General features: G+C 33.8%; 1 protein-coding gene across 4 annotated transcripts; it reads left to right on the forward strand.

Moving 5' to 3' along the window:
- The first annotated feature begins 3,315 nt into the window (after nt 1–3,315).
- Nucleotides 3,316–20,804, forward strand: LOC129318303 (E3 ubiquitin-protein ligase BRE1-like 2). 4 transcript variants are annotated; one of them, XM_054963031.1, is made up of 20 exons: nt 3,316–3,552; nt 3,746–3,858; nt 5,230–5,391; nt 5,733–5,820; nt 5,963–6,190; nt 6,350–6,517; nt 11,230–11,423; nt 11,507–11,590; nt 11,695–11,814; nt 11,940–12,126; nt 12,214–12,374; nt 14,373–14,444; nt 14,703–14,779; nt 14,916–15,110; nt 17,833–17,905; nt 18,025–18,111; nt 18,214–18,351; nt 18,458–18,660; nt 19,504–19,666; nt 20,438–20,804. In XM_054963031.1, exons 2-20 carry the CDS (start codon nt 3,751–3,753, stop codon nt 20,567–20,569), a joined length of 2,640 nt encoding a protein of 879 aa, XP_054819006.1. In that variant the 5' UTR covers nt 3,316–3,552; nt 3,746–3,750; the 3' UTR covers nt 20,570–20,804. The 4 variants fall into 4 exon arrangements, with proteins under 4 accessions (XP_054819006.1, XP_054819005.1, XP_054819007.1 ...); XM_054963030.1 differs by having other exon boundaries at nt 3,316–3,548; XM_054963032.1 differs by having other exon boundaries at nt 3,316–3,493.
- Nucleotides 20,805–21,070: the final 266 nt, after the last annotated feature.

Here is a 21,070-nt window from a genome sequence, read left to right on the forward strand (position 1 = left end):
GAAAAATGAGGAATAAAAGGGAAGAAAAGCTATATTTTCTCTTGTTTGATTAAGCTAAAAAAAATGAGAGGAAAAAACATGTGGGACTCACCTCCCTCCAACTTTATTTCAAATTATGGAAATGGAAAGATTTTGGAGGAAAAACTCTACCTCTCTCTATTTTGATCCTTATATATGGTTGTAATTTAAAATTTTGGAATATTGTATATTTAATGATTTTATAGATAAAAATTAAAATTACATAAGATAATTTTCTAAAAATATATTTTATTCCATTATTTTTTGTTCAAAAAAATTTATTCCATTAGTAATATATAATAAAAATTATATAAATAATATGTTAAATTTTAAGTTCTATTATATTTAAATATTTTTTATAAATAATAGGATTAAATAATAATTTGAATTCTAATAAGTCCGTGCCTATTTGGTTTGCATCCAGAATCAATTTTTTGTGTTCAATCGATTTTTAAAGCAAAATTAGTCAAACAGCATAATAATGACATAATCGATTGAACATGTTAAAATTGATTTTTTTTTTGTTAATCTATTCATACCAACTTCTCGTTCCCATTTTACCATGTTAATAATAAATAATTTGTCAATAATTCACAATTGTGTTAAATAAAGTTTAACAATTTTATTAATATAAAATACCACTTTATCAAATAATTTAATTTTTAAAAATAATGTCTTTTATAATAATTTGCACGGCTAAAATTGATTTCAGTATCCAAACAAATTGTATTATAACATAATCAATTATAATTAAAGTTTACTATTTAATTAATTATTTTTATAATTTATTATATGTAACTAAAATTCAAAAGGGTACTTCATGTAACGATTTGAACTCTAACTTCATTTTTGACACAATTTGAAATCTAAACAATCATTACGACAATCTCGTTAAGTTTGAGTAAACATCTTGTAAGTGTAGACAGGCTGGAATGTTTATTTTACACTGTTGACTAATGTGAGTGAGGTTGCTTTCTTCTTACTCTCATTCATGTCCACCAACAAAGCCCACAGAAGCAAACTCTCTTCTTCATCGTCATCAATTCAAATCCTCCTCCTCCTTTTAAATCCACCACTCTAAACACCATGTGTCTTTTTCATCTTCATCCCCATACTCTATTCTTCTTCTTCAACACCAGCCATGAATACTCCTCCTCCTCCTTCTCTATCCCTCTCACATTCTTCTTCTTTCTTCAGATATAGCTTCTGGTTTTTTCTACTACACCTTCTATCATCGTCTCTTTGCTTCTCCCATCAGTGACCCTCACAATACGCTCCATGACTGGAACTACTTATCATCCTCTAGCAATTCCCAAGACCCACCTATTGGATGTTCTTGCTCATCACCATTGACCTCTCTACATTCAAGTTTCCCACCTGGGATGGCTCAAGTTCTCAAGGGTATCTAATGCTTATATCAATAACTTCATTGGTCCTCTACCTCAGGAATTCATGAGACTTCAGTTTCTTGAGATGTTGAACCTTGGTGGGAGCTACTTCAACGATACAATTCCTGCAGGTTATGGGAATTTTCTCAAATTGAAGTTTTTAAACCTGGCTGATAATCTCTTGGAATTTCTTCAGGTCAACATCAGTGATGGAGTGTAAAATAGAAAGCGAATTACGACTCGGATTCAGCATAATAAACCTCTCGCAATTCATAGTGCTCCAGGAGATGCTACGACATTGATGAAACTCCCTGCAATTCGATTCTGTAAACGCTCTTGTAGCCTGAGAAATCTGGAATCTGAACATTAATTTATGATGAACTCACTGAGAAAACTAATAAATTGTTAGCGTTCCAAATATTGCTTGGTAGTGAATTTTTGAATGAATTCCCAAAGATATTCAAGTGTTGCAATGTTGGGAGTGAAACCAAAATCTTTCAGAATTCGACCGTGAAGTTGTTGTTGCTCATATCCACGAAGGTGGGATTAGGAAGAAGGCAACCTCACCCACATCAGCTGGTAGTAAAAAATAAGAGATATTTTTAAATAGATCGGTGTATCACATCATTATAGTCTATTCAATAAAAACAAGATATTTAAAAGATATTAAATATAAATTAATTTTGATATTAATAATAATAAAAATAAAAAATGCAATAAATTAAATATACATTTTATTATAAAAATAAAATCAATCAAAAAAATATCATTCAAGATTTTATTTATATTATTCAAAGTATTTTAATTAGACAAACTATAAATGACAAATGATATGAGGCACTTAGTCTACCTTAATATTTCTCAAAAAATAAACACTGCCCCTTGTTTACACATAAGGAATGTTTACACAAATTTAATGGCCTGAGGCAAGATTCCCACAAATGTATTTTTTAGGGTTGAAAAATGTTAACTTTATATTTTTAAATCTTTAATTAAATCTCTAAATTGTAAATGGTTGATGGACTTTTGGACAAGATTAAGTGTACAAATTACAAACCCCCTGTGAAATTATATATATATATATATATATATCCCCAAGGTGTTTCTCTAAAGTTAGATGATTAAAAAATAATTATTTCAAATTAACTGGTATTAGAGTTAGATAATTAAAAAACGCTTAATAAAATTAAGAGAAACTAAAATTTTATATAAAATTAAAACAAGAAAAGTATACTTCAGTTTTTCCCCTTACATTGGGAAAACATGTAATAAAAATAGAAAATTATGTACAGATTTCTTGAAATAAATTTATTTATAAATAAGTTTTGAAAAATTTAAAAATTATAGTCAGGACTCTTGAAACCCGAATGTAATTAAAATTAGATTATAAAGATAATAATATCCTTATTAAAAATTATTAAATCAATTAAGTAATTCATAAACTATTTCATCAATAATTTATAATTATCTTTTTAACTTTTTTATAATTATAATTTTATATATTCAATAGTTAAATTAATAATGTATTACAAGTTTAATACTAATTATATGTAACTATCTTATCAGTAATTTATAACTATCACTTTAACATCTTACAACTATAATTTTATATATTTAATAGTTAAATCGATCATATGATATTAATAAAATTTAACACTTACAATTACTTTATTCATAATTTATAATTATCATTTTAATTTTTTATAATTATAATTTTATATATTAAATAATTAAATTGATCATGTATTAAAAATAAGGATAATATTATTATTATTATGCTTTAATTTTAAATTATATTTAAATTTTAAGATAGTTAAATGTTATTTTAAATTTTATGAAATTTATTTATAAATAATTGTGTTTCATGGGAGTTGTATATAATTTTTCTTAATAAAAACGCGGTGGTGCACTACTGCCATATGTGAGGGCATCGAGAAACCAGAAGTTTTGGTCCCAAGCATAAGCACCAAGAATCGAGCACTCAGCTCTAGCAAGGGGGAGCTTGATCAAGGGTAATCTGTCTCAGCAGCACAAGAGCTATCTTCGCTGACAATGAAGTCCACCCTAACTCTTCAATGAAGATCGAGGTTCACTACTATATATTGAATAACTAAGAAACAATTGAAAGCTTGCGTTCAATAGGCAGGTTCTTCATTTACTTGTCTTCATCATTTCCCTCTCGGCCTCTCCTTTTCCCTTTATTTCCATTAGTAACCGTGAAAATTGGCTGCCGTTTTTCCTGTTTAATGATTGGATTTTGGGTTTCCACGACTTCTGGTTAGCGACATGGCACTTCTTCATTTCTAATTTGCTGTGTTGGGTTTTCTTTTTGATTTCAGAATTAATGGAAAACGTTGAGTCTGATGAACCCGAAAAGAAGAGGCCGCATTTGAGTTCAGTATCCTCCCCCGTGGCGCGGAATTCAACCAATCCATCAACCAACAACAAATGTGTAAGTCCCATCGTTCTTTTTGAATGCAGATATTAGATATATTTATTTATGGTATTTTCGAAATTTGTGATTCGCTTTGAACTGGTTTATTTGTAAGACTCTTCCTTTCTGCTGTGTAAGTTAATCCTTATTGCTGTTTTGTCTCGTAAAGCAAGGTAATATGATCGCGTTCTTCAGTATTTAGGAACGCAAGATGGTCAAGCTAGACCCTTGTAGCTAAGGGTCGGTTGGGTTTGCAGAAATAGCGTAAAATAGATAGAAGAATCTATATCTATATCTATATCTATATATTGAAAAAATTTATAGCAAGCTGGACTTTTTATCAGCTAGCTAAGAGGCTCATTTCTCACAATGGCCCACTTAGTAGAATACAAAAATAAAGGTGTATTATAGGTGAAAAATGATATTGATATCATAAACATCATAAATATTTATGATAACAAGAATTGATTTATTGTTTTGTGAGCTATAGAAATATTACATATATTTACTGTTTTGATAACAAGAATATCATAAATATTACATATATTTATTGTTTTGTGAGCTATAGAAATGGAATCCCATATGTTTGCAAACTAAAATGGGACAATGATGAAACAGAACTGAACAGAGGAAGAGAAAGAGTGCTGGCTTGTTGAATAAAATGAAGAGAGAGAGAGAGAGAGAGAGAGAGAGAGAGAGTTGAAGAAGAGAATCGAGTATATAATGGCTGATGGAAGAAGAGGTATTGAGGTACAGAAATTAGGCATATGTGTATTCATACCACATATCATGATGAACCACAAATTAGGCAACATTAAACTGTCTCCTGCTAGAGAATAAAAAATGCATGGTCATTTTTTAGTGAGTAAGCCCTGGAAAAGTGAGGGATGCTTGTTTGTGCTTTGGGTAAATAAAAAATTAGGGCTACTGTGGTAGTAGTGGGGATGAACTTGGTGTCTTCTACGTTGTATGCTTGAGATGAGAATAAATATAACAAAAGTTAAGGGTGTCCCAAGTTGGCCCAACGTTTTCTGTAGTCTCTTTAGCCTCCCCACCATGCTTTTGCATGCAATATAGATACAAATTCATTATAATTTTTGGGCTACATGATATCTTAAAATCACACAGCTGTACATTAGCTGTATGTAGCTACATTTTTCATACTAAAAAAGTACAAGCAAAGCCTTTATGGGCCTGAGATCCCATGATATTTAGGAGGAAAAAATGACTATTCGTTATGTGTGTATCCTGTAAGCTATCATAACCTTTGATCCCTTAAATGTTTCTTTCCTTTGGTGCTGTGCCATTGTCCTGCATGTCTTGAGTCTCTTTTTCATTAAATGGTTTATAAGTTTCACCTGCATGAAAAGGAAGATTATGTATCTGCAGGCTGATGTGGGAGTCTTGCAGTTCCAGAACCAGCAGCTTGTTCAACAGATAGACCTCCAAAAACAGGCATTACATGACCTTGAAGTAAAAGTTGGAGATCTAAAATACAGGCAAAATTCATATGATGACATGATAATTGCAGTAAATGAACTCTGGAGTCAGGTTATTGTTCTACCATTATGCTTCTCTTCCCCATGCTTCCACTCGGTCCATGCTAATCTTTAGATTCTGTAAATTTTCTTTTTAAAGTACAGCATCATTTACAGCAGTTGCATTTTAGGTGGTGTGGATGGAAGTCAGGTTACTCTCTGCCATTATGCTTCTATTCCCCATGTCCCTAGTCTCAGTTTGTATTTATCTTTTGATTCCATAAATTCTCTCTTAAAATTAGACTATCATTTATAGAAGTGGGTGTTCAGTGGTAGTGGTGGAAGACAAGTCATTCATTGTCACACTCATGTACAAAATGCACGTAGGTTGAACTTTCTTTTGTTCCTTTTTAGTTGGTTGATGATCTGATCCTTCTTGGAATACAAGCCGGGGGAGGCCAAAGTGGATTTGAAAATTTGGAGCACCTTGGTAATCCTCAAGGTAAATTCATAGTTGTGCTTACCTCCATGTGTGCGTGCGTGCGTGCGTGTGTGTGTGTGTAGCGAACATCCTTCTATTCCAAATTCTTTAATGTTGGGGGACTTCTGAGAAAATGTCAAAGACTGACTTGAGTTGTTCTCAGATTCACTTTCTTCATGTCACATCGAGGATATCTTCCTTTCCAGATTAATACAAAAAGATTTCATTGAAACCAACAATCCTGATGAGATCATTAAGTTTGTTGAGGAAGCACTTGCTCTGCGTCAGTCATCTACAAGGGAGTTATTGAAAATTCTTGAAGTTACCATTGATGCTCAGATTGAAAGAACTTACTGCATTGCCCAGGGTTTGGAAGGATCAACTTCAGAAGGTCAGAATTTTCTCATTTGCTAACCTGTTTCACAGCAATACTGTTCACCTTTTTTGTTTGGTAATTGATTTTTTTTTTTTTTACACTAATACAAGATGTAGAATTATTTGAGGAGATCTGTATGGATGTTGTTATGATTACTCATTTTGGGGTTTGCAGATGCTATCATTCAAATGTCTAAGATTGATGATATGATGAAAGAGGAGGCAAACAATTTACGTAAAGTAATCGATGCTCTCCATGTCAAGCATAATGATTATGCTGTTGCTATTCAAAATTATATCAGCTGCCACTTACATGATCAATCTGAGATTAAACGCTTAGCAGGTTCTAAACTTTTCTATCTTTCACAGTGTGCCTTGATGTATTTAACTTTTTTGTAATATCCATTACTATTTTCTTCAACTTAAGTGGATAAATTTTGAGTTGATAAGTTTGAACTTTTAGTTCGACTATAGTCCAGTTTGCCTGAAAATATCCCTGAAATGCAGTGAATAAACTCTGAATTCCTGGAAGTCTGTTCTTCTGCATTTCCAAATTGAATGAGTGTATCAAATAATAATGGTGCCAGTGGCCACAAAATTGGCCAGTCAATCTGAACACCATGGAGGAATAATCAGCAAGCTAAAGTAAAAAAAAAAAAAAAAAACAGGACTATGATCTTAAGACTCTGCACCTCAGAATGTGCAACAAATTAAAAGGTAATTTGAACAGCTAGTAAACTGAAAATATTGGGTATAGAGATTGCTGACATTCTTTGAATGAAGTTGCAACTGTAACTTTATTTGTAAATCATGTAACTTTTCCCATTTTTGGAAAAAGATGTTATGCAAAAAGTTGCTTATAAGTATTTTTGGCGAGTAAGAGTTTTTAGTTCCTATCTCCATTAAAATCAGAACTTATTATCCTTATCTGACTGAAGATCAAAACCCAAGTCCAGTGGCACTTTTCCTTCCTGGGCACCCCAAGCGGCAGTTCTGTGAAAATCTGATGTCCTTCCTTTTCTATTTTGAACGACCTTTTCCCTTTTTTTGCCTCTTTTACGCTAGTCAGAATACTCTGAGGGAATTCATTGGTTTAGGTCTCTATATAAGTTTAGTTGATTCGATGAATATTGAGGCAATTTTGCACAACTCTGCTTCTCTCCTATTTTACTATTACAACAAGAAGAAGAAGAAGACGACGACGACGACTTATCCTATTTTACTATTAGTATACAAAAATTTATGGAAAGGTTTTCTCTTTGGGTTTATTGATATGCTTGGATTTTAAGTAAATGGTAAAAGCTGCAGTGCAAGAATTTGTGGGACTTTTCGGTCAGTATTTGTTATGAGTATGCTATTTATTTATTTTTTATTGTAAACTTTAGCTATTTATTATTGAACATTGTTTATTTGGTTCATCTTATTTGTTGGTGATTTGTGGTATTTTATTCGAGACTGCATTGGTGTTATTCATGAGCATTTGAAGAAAAAGACTGGGCAGGGATGATTCCTTAGTTTCATAAGTTTTATTAGTGACAGAGAAGAAGTATTTAGCATGGATGCTTAGTCGACAAATCTAAGGTAAATCTAAAAACTAATCTGTTTAGAATATATCATATCCTGAACAGATCCTATCCAATAAACAAATAAAAATAATACCAATTAATACTATTTAAATAATTGGATAACAGATAAAAAGAAGACAACTTGATAAATAAGCTAGATAACAGAATAAATAAATAATAAACAAGGAACAAGAAAACAAGAGGAGAGGCATGCTGTTCGACTTTGACACTCTCCAACACTCCCCCTCAAGCTGGGCTATGGATGTTTATCATTCCAAGCTTGCATCTTAAATTTTCAAATGCTTTGTAGGAAGATCTTTTGTTAGGATGTCATAGCAAGTATGGCTACAAATAGGATGTCTAGTATGGGACCTTACCCCTTTTCTCAATGCTATTGGACATGCTAAGTCACCATCTATTGTCGAATTTGGAGTTGAGGTTGATGATTGGCCTTGAGCTTGCATATTTCAGTATTGTCACCACCGTCCTGCACTTGTCCTTCACTATTCTGCTGCTGTATAGGGTCTGATTCAGAATCATTTTGCTGCTGTGCACTGCTGATTCAGCTGGAATGGGTCTACTTTCAGTGATGGGTTCTGTTGCCAAGGCTGAACTAATGTTTTCAGGTTGTCTATCCAGCATTACAGAGTGGTCACACCAAAATATACCTCTCTCGACAAAAGCTTAAAACTATCTGTTTTACTTTCCTCACTGGTGCCTCCTACGACTTTTTTTGTACATGTTTAAATCATCTCAAACGATTTTTTTTTTAAACCACCTTTCCCTTCATGGATGCTACGCTCATTTTTTCTCATTTATATTCATTTTGGATATTGTCTGCTCGCACATCCATTTCAACATTTTCATCTTTGCTACTCCAACTTTATACTCTTGTTATCCCTTTAAAGTTTAACATTCATTCACTGCGATATAACATGGTTGGTCTGATAATAGTTCGATAAAACTCTCCCTTAAGCTTATTAGGTACCTTTTGATATCAATAACTCCTTTAGCTTTTTTTTATTTAAACCATCTAGCTTGTATTCTATATGCAATATCTCTATCATTCTCCATCATGTTGAATAATTGCTCTCAAATATCTAAACTTTTCCACTTGTGGTATAACCTGATCTCCCAATTTTACTTCCAAATTATTATTGATTGACTTCTTATCAAAATTGTAATGCATATATTTTGTCTTACTCTTACTTTGGGAAAAACTCTGACTCCAAGATCCTTCTTCATAACTCAAGTTTGTAGTTAATCTATTCTCTTGATTTTACAAGAAGAACTGTATCATATGCAAAAAGCATGTAATTGAGAATTTTTTCTTGAATATATTCAGTCAGAACATCTAGAACCATGTCAAACGGGTAAGGGCTCAAGAATGATCCCCAATGTAGGCCTATTCTTATAGGAAAGTCCTTTATCTCACCATCATATGTTCTTATACTAGTTGTTGTCCTCTCATATATATTTTGTATAGCTCTGATAAAAACAACCTGAACTCCTTTCTTTTCGAATGCTTTCCAAAGTATTTTTCTTGGCTCACAATTATATGACTTTTCCAAATCAATACAAATCATGTATAAGTCTTCACCTTTGCTTCGATAGTTCTCCATTAATTCCCTTGGTAGAGAAGTTGCTTTTATAGTAGCCCTTCTCAGCATGAAACCAAATTGGTTCTTAAAAATACCAATTTTCGACCTTAACCTTTGTTTAACACTCTTTTTCACAATTTCATTGTATGACCCATATGCTTAATCCTTTTATAGTTTGCACAATTTTGAATATCTCCTTTATCTTTGTAAATCAGAACTAAGGTGCTCCTCCTCTATTTATTAGGCATTTTCTTGGATTGTAAGATCTTATTGAATAACTTAGTTAGCACCTAAACATTTCTATACCACAATAGGGATATTGTTAGGTTGAATGGCTTTACCATTTGTCATTTTCTTAAGAGCTTCCTTAACTTAGCTATCGTATATCCCTCAATGGAATGACAAATTTTGTTCTTCTTCATGGGTTCTAAATCCTCCTAGTCACTAGATGAGCCTCCTCCATCATTAGAAGCTTGTAAAAATAGGTTTACCATCTGTCTTTAATATTATCATCTATAACCAAAGCTCTTCCTTCTTCATCCTTGATGCACCTTACCTATTCTATATCTTTTGTTTTTTTGTTTCTCTATTCTTTGCAATTTTACAAATTTTTTGTTCTCCATCCTTTGTTCCAAGACTTGTAAATTTTTTTGAAATAAGTGTTAGTAATTTTGAAATCATACACTAGAGAGAAATTAAGAATGGATTGTCCTTTATTGTTAAGTTCCTCAAAACCAAAACCATCATGTGCCCTTGCATAACTAACAGAATAAATAAATAACAAAGATGGAACCCAAAAAAAAAAAAAAAGAAGAAGAAAGAAAGAAGACAAGAGGGGGGTGCTGATTGACACTCTCTAATAGCATTACTCATCAATATAAGTTTTGATTGGAGTAGTCTTGGGCTGACTCCCCTTCTTTCCTAGCATAAGTCTTGAAGACGTTGGCCCTGCCAACACAAGTCCTACCTTGCCTATCAGCATCATTGTATTAAAAACCTCTATGATCAATTGGTCAAGACTTCTACCCACTTGTTTCCTATTGTTCTCTTTCAGAACGACGTATTGTCTGAGTTTTTGCCTAGGTTAAAGTCTATTGGACTTTGATGTGAGGTACATGTTAGGCATTATAATAATTTTATTCATAGGCCTTCACTTAATAATTTAAACTGTTAGGAGTGGGCTTATCACTTAGGCCCATTATACATAACCCTTATCCTATGTTTTATTATTAGAGATGTTGTAATCAGAATTATTCCAAGGATCTTTAGTATTTATTGCTGTATTTATTTGTCTTTATTCCAGGAGATATTGTACGATCTGATTACTGCTATCAATGAGACATCCTTTCACTGCACCTGCGCTTGTTACATAAACTTTTTGAGTTGAAGTTTTCCTTGAAATATTTTATTAAGATAAATAAAATGTCAATTGCAAATATGGGTCAAAGCATCAGGTTTTAGCATTAAGTTGGTGTAGAAGTAAGGATTTTGGGCATTGCTTCATTAAGATCCGGAGTAGCAAAGGGCATTTTCTTAATTTATGATGACCCATACAATAACAGAAGAGCTGGTCTTGCTTGAAAATTTTAGAAGAGAAGAAAATCTTCCATCAAATATCTGAATGCAAGATGAGTCATATTTTCAATAGTTATCTGATACAATAACAGAAGAGCTGGTCTTGCTTGAAAATTTTAGAAGAGAAGAACATCTTCCATCAAATATCTGAATGCAAGATGAGTCATATTTTCAATAGTTATCTGATAGAAATCTCATGCTTACTTTGTTGGTTTTGTTGCTTACTTTGACTTTAGTGATTATGCAGTCATTTTGTTTTAGCTGATGACTTTCTATGATTGTCATTTGATGTTGTCCTCTGTTTGTGCTGAAAGGTGAGCTTGATGAAAGCATGGCTGAACTTGAAGAGAGTAGGAGAAAATTAGTCAATCTGAAAATGCAGAAGGATGCATCAATAGGGATGCAATCACCTGGTTCGGATGCAGTTAATGGAACTTTATCTCCTAAAAAGCCTTCAGACAAGACAATGGGTCTGCGCGAGTTGAAAGATTCAATTGAGGAAGCAAAGGTCTGCTGTGGCATTTTCTTTTGCACTTATTTATTTATTCTCTTCCTGGCCTAATGAAAATGTATGCTTGTGTAATGTCGTAGATAGTGGCAGCTGACCGTCTTTCAGAGCTTCAAGAAGCACAGGAAGACAATCTGACCTTGAGAGGGCATTTGCAAGATCTTCAGGTTTATAAGATTGGACTATCCTTCTAGTTTAATCACATTTGCTTGAAAAGTAAAGAGGAAAATTACTTCTGTGCCATGAAAAATATTTCTGTTCTTATTTTCAGAATGAATTGACTGATGACAAGTATGTACGCTCATCCCGTCTATATTCTTTGGTAAATGATCAACTTCAACATTGGAATACTGAATTGGAGCGGTATAAAGCATTGACAGAGTCTCTGCAGGTTAAAAGTGACTTTCCTGTTTCTTTCCCTTTTTAGGTGTATCCATGGCTGTTTTTGTCCCTTCGCTTCTTACCTTGTCTGTGTGTTTTCTTCTAATTAAAAAAAAAAAAATAATTCAAAATCAGGCTGAAAGGGTCCATATCATGAAATGGGAGAAGGAACTGAACTCAAAATTGGAGTCTGCAGATACTGCAAGGCTTACGGTTGACAATTCTGACAGTAGGATTGAAGAGCTAGAGCTTCAGTTGCAAAAGTGTACTATTGAAAAGAATGATATTGAAATAGAGATGGAAGAAGCTATACAGGATACTGGTTTGGCCACTTGTTACCTGTTATATGTTTAGATGCATGAAGCATGGGATTGGATCTTCTAGTTTCTAACGAAGTTCCATTTTTCAGGGAGAAAAGATATTAATTCTGAGTTTCATGTCATGGCTTCGGCCTTATCTAAGGAAATGGGTATGATGGAAGCTCAACTGAAACGATGGAAGGATGCAGCTCATGAGGCAGTTTCCTTACGTGAGAAAGCACATTCACTAAGATCTTTGTTAAGTGGGAAGGTTTGTCTCCCCCAATCATCCAAGTTTTTGTTCCGTTTCTATTTACTTTCCACTAATCTTGTTATAGTTCTTGTTATAGGTCCTTAAACGTGTCTAGTTAGTTTGACTCTGATGCTCTGTCCAGTTTTACATTTTTAAGAAATTTTACAAGTGAAGGAACATGCTTACAGTAGCAGCAATATTTGCTGAAAATTGCTTATTGTTTCATTTGAGAGTATATCTCAACTAACAGTTTTTTGATAAATTAAAACCAACATAATGTGTTTGAGAAAGCTCTTTTTGGTGCAAGTCATGTCTTCATTAAGGGTAATTTAATTTGATGGAAGAGTATGAAACAAAATGTAATTGAAAAGTTTGGATCCTTCACAAAATTGACTTCATGTGATGCATTTAGAGATAGGGAGAAAAAGTTGCAGTGTATTTATAGGATATGGGCCCACCACATTTTCTTGTGTTGCTTTCTCTCCAGCCACATATTTGCAAGATTTTATAGGATATATTTTTGGAGTTGGAAGATTTAGTTCTAGTGTAGCAGGAGTTGAATATCATGCCATGATTGTAACTTATATGGCTTGGCAACTTCAGGAATTGAGATATGAAGTATAAAAACCAAACGGAGTTGTTTTGTCATAATCAAGAAGTGATTGCATTTAAGTTCTATTTTAGTATTTCACAAAAGAACCAAACATCAAAGGCAATTGCCATTTTGTGAGTGAGAAGATCCAATCTGCGTGTCTTGCTACCAAGTTTGTCAATTCTAATGACCAAAGTAGCTGATATATTTGCCAAGTTTATTTTAATTTTGTAATGCTTGTTTAAAATCAATTTTATTTTATATTATTTGTTTTTCAGGTGTTAATGTGTTTGATATATATAGATGTAGTATTAAAATTTGGTGTATCTGATGTATCATATCATGCTGTATCCAGTATTTGTGCAACTTAATTTGTTAGTAGGTCTTCACTCACAAGGCATTGTGTCTGAATTTGCCAAATTTCCACCAGTAGGTGCAAAAATTGTTGTCATTCAGCCAAATCCTCCTTGTTCAGGTCGGTTATAGATCATACGCGTGAGAACAGTATCACAGAAAAGTTGGACCCCTTTGCACCCAACTTTTATCCAGTAAAGTGTCAATGTTCCAGCAGAATAAGCCAAGTTGTATTGACAACCTTGAACAGAATTTGTTCTGTAGGCTTTTTACCTTGGTGTTCTTGAGTTCTGAGCAAATTGAATTGTATTGGTCAATCTGAAGTACAGTCATGACTTCATATATAAGCGAGCATCAACAGAGCTATGTGACTAAGCATGACTGGACTAAAGCACACTCTCACTAATGGGCCTGGGCCTGACCTTAGGCTCAACTACCAACATATGCTCATATCCTTTCATAAAGGTCTTGTATCTGAGTTCTGCAGTTTACTTCTACCAACAACCATAGCTTCCATTATCTTGCCAAAGTTTGCTTTCATCTGGTTGGAAGCAGACCATATGATGGGCTAGGAAAGAAAGAGCCAAAGGGGGGAAAACCACAATGCTTCATTCTAAATTTTAAAGGAGTCAGAATTCACAGTTTTTCCCCTCAAGTATCTTTTAAAGTTCTTCATGATCTGTTTTTGATAGACATGGCCTTGGGTCATTTATGTTAGGAAGAAGCCCAATGATTCAGTGAAGGATAACTGATGTATTTTATGCATGACGGTTAGAGTTAATAGAATATGGTACGTAAAGGAATTGGTTAGAGAGAGAAATCAGAAGATTTTGTTTAGTTTTGGTGGGAGAGCCTATGCCTCTTAAAAGCATAGGAGCTGGATTTTTCGTTTTCTGCTTATGACTAGTGTAAATATCCATTAGACCTACACTGGAGATTTTGTGATTGAATAATACTCTGTTGGAACTTGTTTCCATCAGTTTTCTGTTGTGCTGTAATTGATTTGATTTTATTGTTTTTTTGGGTACATTGCATGCACTGTAGATGGTTAATTCTTCTTTTTGATGCAGACAAGTGAAATAAAAAGCTTAGCAAACAAATGTTCCGAGCAGGCTGTGGAGATAAAGTCTTTAAAAACATTGGTAAGTCTTGTTTATGTTTCCTTTTCTTTTTCTGCGTTTTTTTCTGTCTTGCTGTACAGTTAGAATATTTTATCCCCTGTTTTTGTCCTTTTCTCTTTCATTGAATTCTTCTCTTGTCAGAAATAGTTGAGACGAGAGGAAAAGCATTTATTTTTTGGTAGAATATTTTACTGCCCAGTTTCCCCCCTCACAAGGAGCATTTACCTAGAACATATATTTTTGAATCTTATTTTTGAAGCTAATTATTGTCTGTTGCAGATTGAAAAGCTGCAGAAGGAAAAAGTGGAATTACAATTCTTTCTGGACTTGCATGGACAGGAGAATCATGAAAAGAGGTGTGGAATCTGAGGTTAATAAGATGATGTCTGAAGAAAAAACTTCTGTTGCATTCAAAAGATTTAAAACAAGTTTTCTTCTCCTATGTTCTGTTGAATGATTCATTCCAGATGTGGTGCAAAACGTGTATTTCAGTGGTTTGGTAGAAATTAGAGAATCAGAAAGTAAAGCTCTCGCTCAAGCTGAAGTACTGAAGAATGCTTTAGATGAGCATAGTTTAGAGTTGAGGGTGAAAGCTGCCAATGAAACTGAAGCTGCTTATGAGCAAAGGCTTTCTGCGGCAGAAGCTGAAATAGAGGATTTAAGGGCCACACTGGAGGCTTCTGAAAGGTTTGTGTTTATGAATACTCTGCTTCAAATTTCCTGCAATGTCAAACTAGTGGAGTGTGTTGTTTTCCCCCTTTCCAAGCCTAAGGTTGTTTTTGGAAGGTATTGACGTTTATTGTTGTCAGGAATTGGAAGAAAGATGGTTTAAGTTTTGTAAATAGTATGGGATTTTTCACTTTAATTTTCCTATGCTGCTTTTGATGCACACATGCTTACCCTGAATCCTTTATGGGTCTGTCATGATGCATTGAAGCACTTTATGTCCACCCACTTCCTACACTTTGGAAGTGAGAAAAAAAAAAGTGCTCAGGGCCTGGTGGATGTTTTCTCTTTTGAAACTTATGCGTATTTGGTTGGTGCATAGTTCCTAGGCTTTTGCCAGACATTCTTAGTTTTAAATCCCCTTGTTTCAACTAATCGTTATTTTTGGTGGGGTTGATGAGTGTTTTAAACCCCCTTGTTTCAACTAAGTTCTTTGAGGGGGATTTGATGCGATTGATGAGTGTTTTTAAGAATTTGTTTTATTTAATTTATTTATTGTTGCCGCAACAAAAGTTTGCCATTGTGATTCGTGATATTGTACAAGATAGAGGGCAGGAGGAGGGAGAAGTGGAAAGAAAGAAGGAGGAAGTATAGTGAAAATGAGGAAGAAGTAGACGGTGAACTCAACAGTATATTCAAACCATGGAAAATAATTAACAGCTGATTTGGAATGGAAGAATTGATGCAATTCAAGCTAGAGGAAAGGGGGAAGGAGATGTAGGGGGAGAAATGAAAAGGAGGGGAAATCAGAAAGAAAAGAATGGAGTAGTTGACAGACTCAACAGTTTATTAAAATCATCAGATAGATTTAAAAATTTGAAGAAACTCTTAGGCAATTTATAGTGGCCTCAGTACAATTATTTAAAATAATGTCTCAACTAATCCTAGATAAGATAAGGTTATCCTCGATTTGACTGAAGAGAGGATGAGAACTCGATTGTTTTATTCAGAGTGATTTGGTGATACAAATGGGGATTCTGGGATTCAGAGATGAGCTATAATATCACAGATTCTAGGAGAGAAATAAGGAGATATAATCATATCTACAAGATACCTCTAATCAGGTACTTTCGGAATAAAAAACAGGAAAATGAGGAAAAATATTTTCCTGTAAATTTGAGAAAATAGAGAGATGGGTACATACAGGGAGAGGATCACAACAGCTAGCAATAAATGATTAACTCCCATAGTCAAAGATAATAAACAATACAGTAAAATACGTTGGAAATAATAAAGGGTAAAGTCTGAACAACTAGCAGCCACTAAACTAAACAAACTTTAGTATTAGGTTAAGCATAAATATGGGCCAAGGCCGTTAATCATTCCCAGCTTGCTTCCTACTTCTTCAAACTTGGTCCTTGACAAAGCTTTTGTCAACAAATATGCTATTTGAACCCTTGAAGGAATATACAAATTTGATAAGCCTTAGTTGTGTCAGTCTCAAATAAATTGTGTCAGTCTCAAATAAATTCTAAGTACCACTAATGTAGTTAGTGGCAACCTAGGTCAAATCCCCTAGCGAATTGGTGCTTAGTTAAGCCTAAATTGATAATGGAGAGTGCTAAATCAGTAGCAAAAGAATTTAATTTGTTTACCTACTTAAATGCAAAAATAACCGAAAATAATGTTTATAAGGTTTTCCAATTAAGAGGACAATGCATGTGTATAAAGGTGTAAAGCTATGCGCATGAATGATTCCTGGGAGTTAGATATTGGAGCAGTCCTTCTCCACTTTTTATTGCCTTGGTTCACCATTCTCATTAGTATTATGTAGCCCAAATAATCATTTGAACTTAGCACGCATAGTCACCATACAATTCTAGAATCCTAACAATCATATGATAAGCTAAACTTACTTCATTATGCTCCTAATGTGTAAAATGATATTGGAACACTAGAACAGCCCCTGAACAGTACTTGAGATTTAATTACTCAGTTAAATCCAATGTCAGTGTGCCAATGATCCACAATTCCAATTAGCAATTGCAACACATTGCAACACATTGAACCAAGTGAAACTCAAGGCAAAACATCAATATGTATCCATATATTTTGAATTCCAGCAACCAACACCAAGATACAAGTCTCCACATACAACATATGAAAAGCATTTGATCACACATTTCAAATGCACTAACTACAACCTGCCGATCATCATCCAAGTGGACAGTTCCTGAAACAAATAGTAAGTATCATAAAAATCAGAATGGCACCTCTCATTCCTAGTAAACTTGTGAACAGATAATAAGTTAGTATATATTAGATTCAACTTCCTTGGAAAATATTATGAACAGATGGGTTACACAGAAAAAAGATGTAAAATTTGCAATAGTAGCCGTATGATGAGGAGGGTTGAGCTCCAGTGCTTCAGATTTGATTTAGCTATGTATTAACTTAAACATAATAAATGTTCCTTAAATATTTTATTAAATTTATTTATACTTTTACATTAATGGCAACAATTGTCACTTATAGCACACATTTTTTCTTGCTTTTACATTAATGTTAATTATCATGTGACATTTGACACATGAGTAATTGTGGAATAAAAACCGGACACATTTCATCCTTGCCTTCTGCTGCTTTGTTTTAATTCATTCTCTTCAGATGAATGCAATTGAGATTTTGCGCAAATTTAGTTTGTTTGTCATGCTGTTTTGAATGTCTGGATCCTTTCTCGCAGAGATATTTTGGAGCTGACTGAGGCTATTAAAGTGAAAGATTCTGAGTCAGAGGCTTATATATCTGAAATTGAGGTTGCCCCTCTGACTTGTGTTTTCTCCATTTCTTCTAATTTCTCGATGAGCTGCAGAAGTCACTGTGCTCTTTGTGGTCGCTCTTATTTGTGTTACATTGCTTGTCGTTTTTCCTGCAGACTATTGGACAAGCATATGAAGATATGCAGACGCAGAACAAACATCTGTTGCAGCAGGTGACTGAGAGGGATGACTATAATATTAAGGTTGGTCTTATTGATACAGCTAGAAACACACCCCCTTGGGCATTAACCAATAATAATGTGGATGCTTGGGCTTTATTTTATCATATTGCAATTTATGTGCAGCTAGTATCAGAGAGCGTAAAGACAAAGCAGGCACATAGCATTTTACTTTCTGAGAAGCAGGCCTTAGCAAAGCAGCTTCAACAAATTAACGCTTCAATAGGAACTTTAAAGATGGGGATTACACACAGTGAAGACCAGGTCCTGGCACCTGTTCACTTATTTATTTATCTCTGCCATCATGGCAAACAACTTTGCTGCTTCTTATATTGGTTACAACTTATGACTATTAAATTTAATCCAACAGATGAAAGCTCTTATATTGGAAGCCATTAAATCTACTCAAGAGGAAAAGCACCTTGCAGTAACCCTGGAATCTGCAAAGTGGGAATTGGCTGATGCTGAAAAGGAGTTGAAGTGGCTTAAGTCTGCTGTTACTTCTTCCGAGAAGGAGTACGATCAAATTCAAAAAGACTTGGAAGCTATCCAAATTGAGCTAGATACTGAAAGGTATTTTTCGTTCTTAAAAGCTTCATGATTTCTGATCTGGATCAGTGTCAGATTTGTGTCAATAGTATATATTTCAATTTAAACAGTGAAGTTTAGAACTTTTATCTTCTCTTGATCTTTGCGCCAATTCCTTATTGCTATTTCTTACCTGCTGAGTTCTGCTTTCTATCAAAACTAGAATGCCCTTCGTCTATAAAATGGTTCACTGAGTTTTTTGGCTTGACATGTGAGTTGCATAATCTACATCAGTTAATAACCACTTTATATAATATATATTAATTAATCAAAGAGAAAGAGTACAAGGTATAGGCCATTTCCTAAATTCTTCAATAGGAGAAGGGCCGTGGGTGAAAGCTGAAAAGAAAACTTTTGAATAGTAACAACCAAAAAGGAAAATGTCTCGTTCAACTTGGTTGTGGGTAAAAGCTCTATGAAGACGACTGGGTGGGAGAGGCTTTTCTTGTGGCACAGGCAGACTTAATTTATTTCATTTTTTATGCAATAGAATGGGAATCTCTGCAATGAGCTCTGATGTGAAAATGGGCTAAAGGACGTTTCACTTGCAAATTTCATGATCCTTTGATGCATAGTATTTATGAGTCCATATGCCTATCTTCTGGTATTCTTTCCCTAGGTGGAATGTAGTGCTGTAAAAGAAGTGTGTTGTCATTTCTGCTCTGAATTTTCTTTTTGTCAAGTTCATAATGTGCACCCGAATCCGTGCAATATATGTTGGGTTTGTGCAATTGATAGACTGGTTTACTTTTGGAAGATGATTATCTTCCGGGAACCACACAGTTAGTTTTCTGAATATGTATAAGTTGAATCAACCTTGTCAAACAGGAGTTCAAGAAAGAAGGTTGAGGAAGAACTCAAGGAATTAAATAGCAAAATTGATGAGCTGAGTTCTGAAACCGGAGAGACGGCAATACAAAAACTTCAAGATGAAATTAGGGTTTGCAAGAACATGATCAAGTGCACCGTCTGTTCTGATCGTCCAAAAGAGGTAATACTGGAGACTCTGTTATTGGCGGGTGTGTGTTGGAAATGTCAACCTCCACGACAATGATGTGGTGGGGCGAACAGTCTTTATAAGGGTGTTTTGGTGGAAAAAGCATTTTATTCATTCACCTAAAGGCATAATAAATGCGATGGTAGTTGGGTCATTTTCTCATGTTGCTAATTTCTGAATTTTTGGAAAATGACCAAACTACATCTCTGTAGTCTATAGTTAAGTGTCTTAATGGGAAAATGATCTAAATAGTAAAAGGGGGAATGTCACTTAGGTGGAAATGATCAATTTTATAGCATTTAGGTCCCAAAAATTTCCTTTAAGCAATTGCCGTCCTCTATTTTCAAAACCAATGCAAATTTTCTCTGTTTTGTCAAAATTACATGCTTTTCATCTATTTTTAAAACTTAAATAATCCTATCCTGAAATTAAATATAAGTTACATAGATCTCTCATTAATTTCATTTATTATGCAGGCCTTTTATAGTATACAAACATCCCCTTAAAATATAAATGGGATTTGTGTAATTTCAGTAAAACTCCGGAAATATATGTATGCTTTAATCGTTTTTTCCAAAGGTTTGTGCAATATTAGCAAAATTTAAAGCTAGTATGTATATTTCTTTCACAATGTGATATGTTAAGATTTTATAACTAACAAAGTCTATGTAATTTCAACAAAATCCAGAGGATGTTGTAAAATTTACTGGGACTAAAATTTCCCTGCGTTGCAGAATTTATTGAGTCTAATAACTTTTTGGGCAGGTTGTGATTGTGAAGTGTTATCATCTGTTCTGCAATCCATGCATTCAAAGGAACTTAGAACTCCGTCACCGCAAGTGTCCTGCCTGTGGAACTGCATTCGGTCAGAGTGATGTTCGGTTTGTGAAAATATGACCAACAAGCAACAGCTAGTTAGATGTTGATAATTCATTCGTTATTGTTATCTTGAGAATTAGAATGTGCAATTTTTGTTTGATCGTTCTTGCAACAGAGACCCTTTAGCTTCAAACAAAGGTAGCTAGTGCCCTCTTGTAAAGCAAACCATAATTGGAATATTAGCCGTAGTTAGTTGCTATTGGCAATACTGATCTTGTAGCATACCAGTTTTAGTTAAAGTATATTGCAATTAGGGGCTTACTCTCTTCAAATTATAATATAAAGCGTTTTCTATATACCTCGCTTAGTTAAAAAAAAAAAAAAAACAGGGCATTGAGTAGGTCATATATATATTTTTTCAATTACACACTTTATTATATTCCATTAAAGTAATTAGTAAGGGTGTTTTGAATAAGTTAAATGTTATATTTATTTTTTTCAAAGGTACAATTGGAAAGATTTGAATTTGTTTTTTATTTAAATTAAGATTTTAACATTAAGTTGATTAATAATAATTTA

The sequence above is a fragment of the Prosopis cineraria genome, unplaced genomic scaffold (genome assembly GCF_029017545.1).
Source record: "Prosopis cineraria cultivar Desert tree isolate PC_DT_omini unplaced genomic scaffold, ASM2901754v1 PC8, whole genome shotgun sequence".
Lineage (NCBI taxonomy): Eukaryota > Viridiplantae > Streptophyta > Magnoliopsida > Fabales > Fabaceae > Prosopis > Prosopis cineraria.

Bases quoted from the DNA above. Each gene is read 5' to 3' on its own strand.
- LOC129318303 (XM_054963031.1), top strand. From the start codon at position 3,751: ATGGAAAACGTTGAGTCTGATGAACCCGAAAAGAAGAGGCCGCATTTG. The intron at 11,815-11,939 runs GTTAAAAGTGAC...ATTCAAAATCAG, and splicing joins CATTGACAGAGTCTCTGCAG to GCTGAAAGGGTCCATATCAT. The intron at 18,352-18,457 runs GTCCTGGCACCT...TTAATCCAACAG, and splicing joins TTACACACAGTGAAGACCAG to ATGAAAGCTCTTATATTGGA.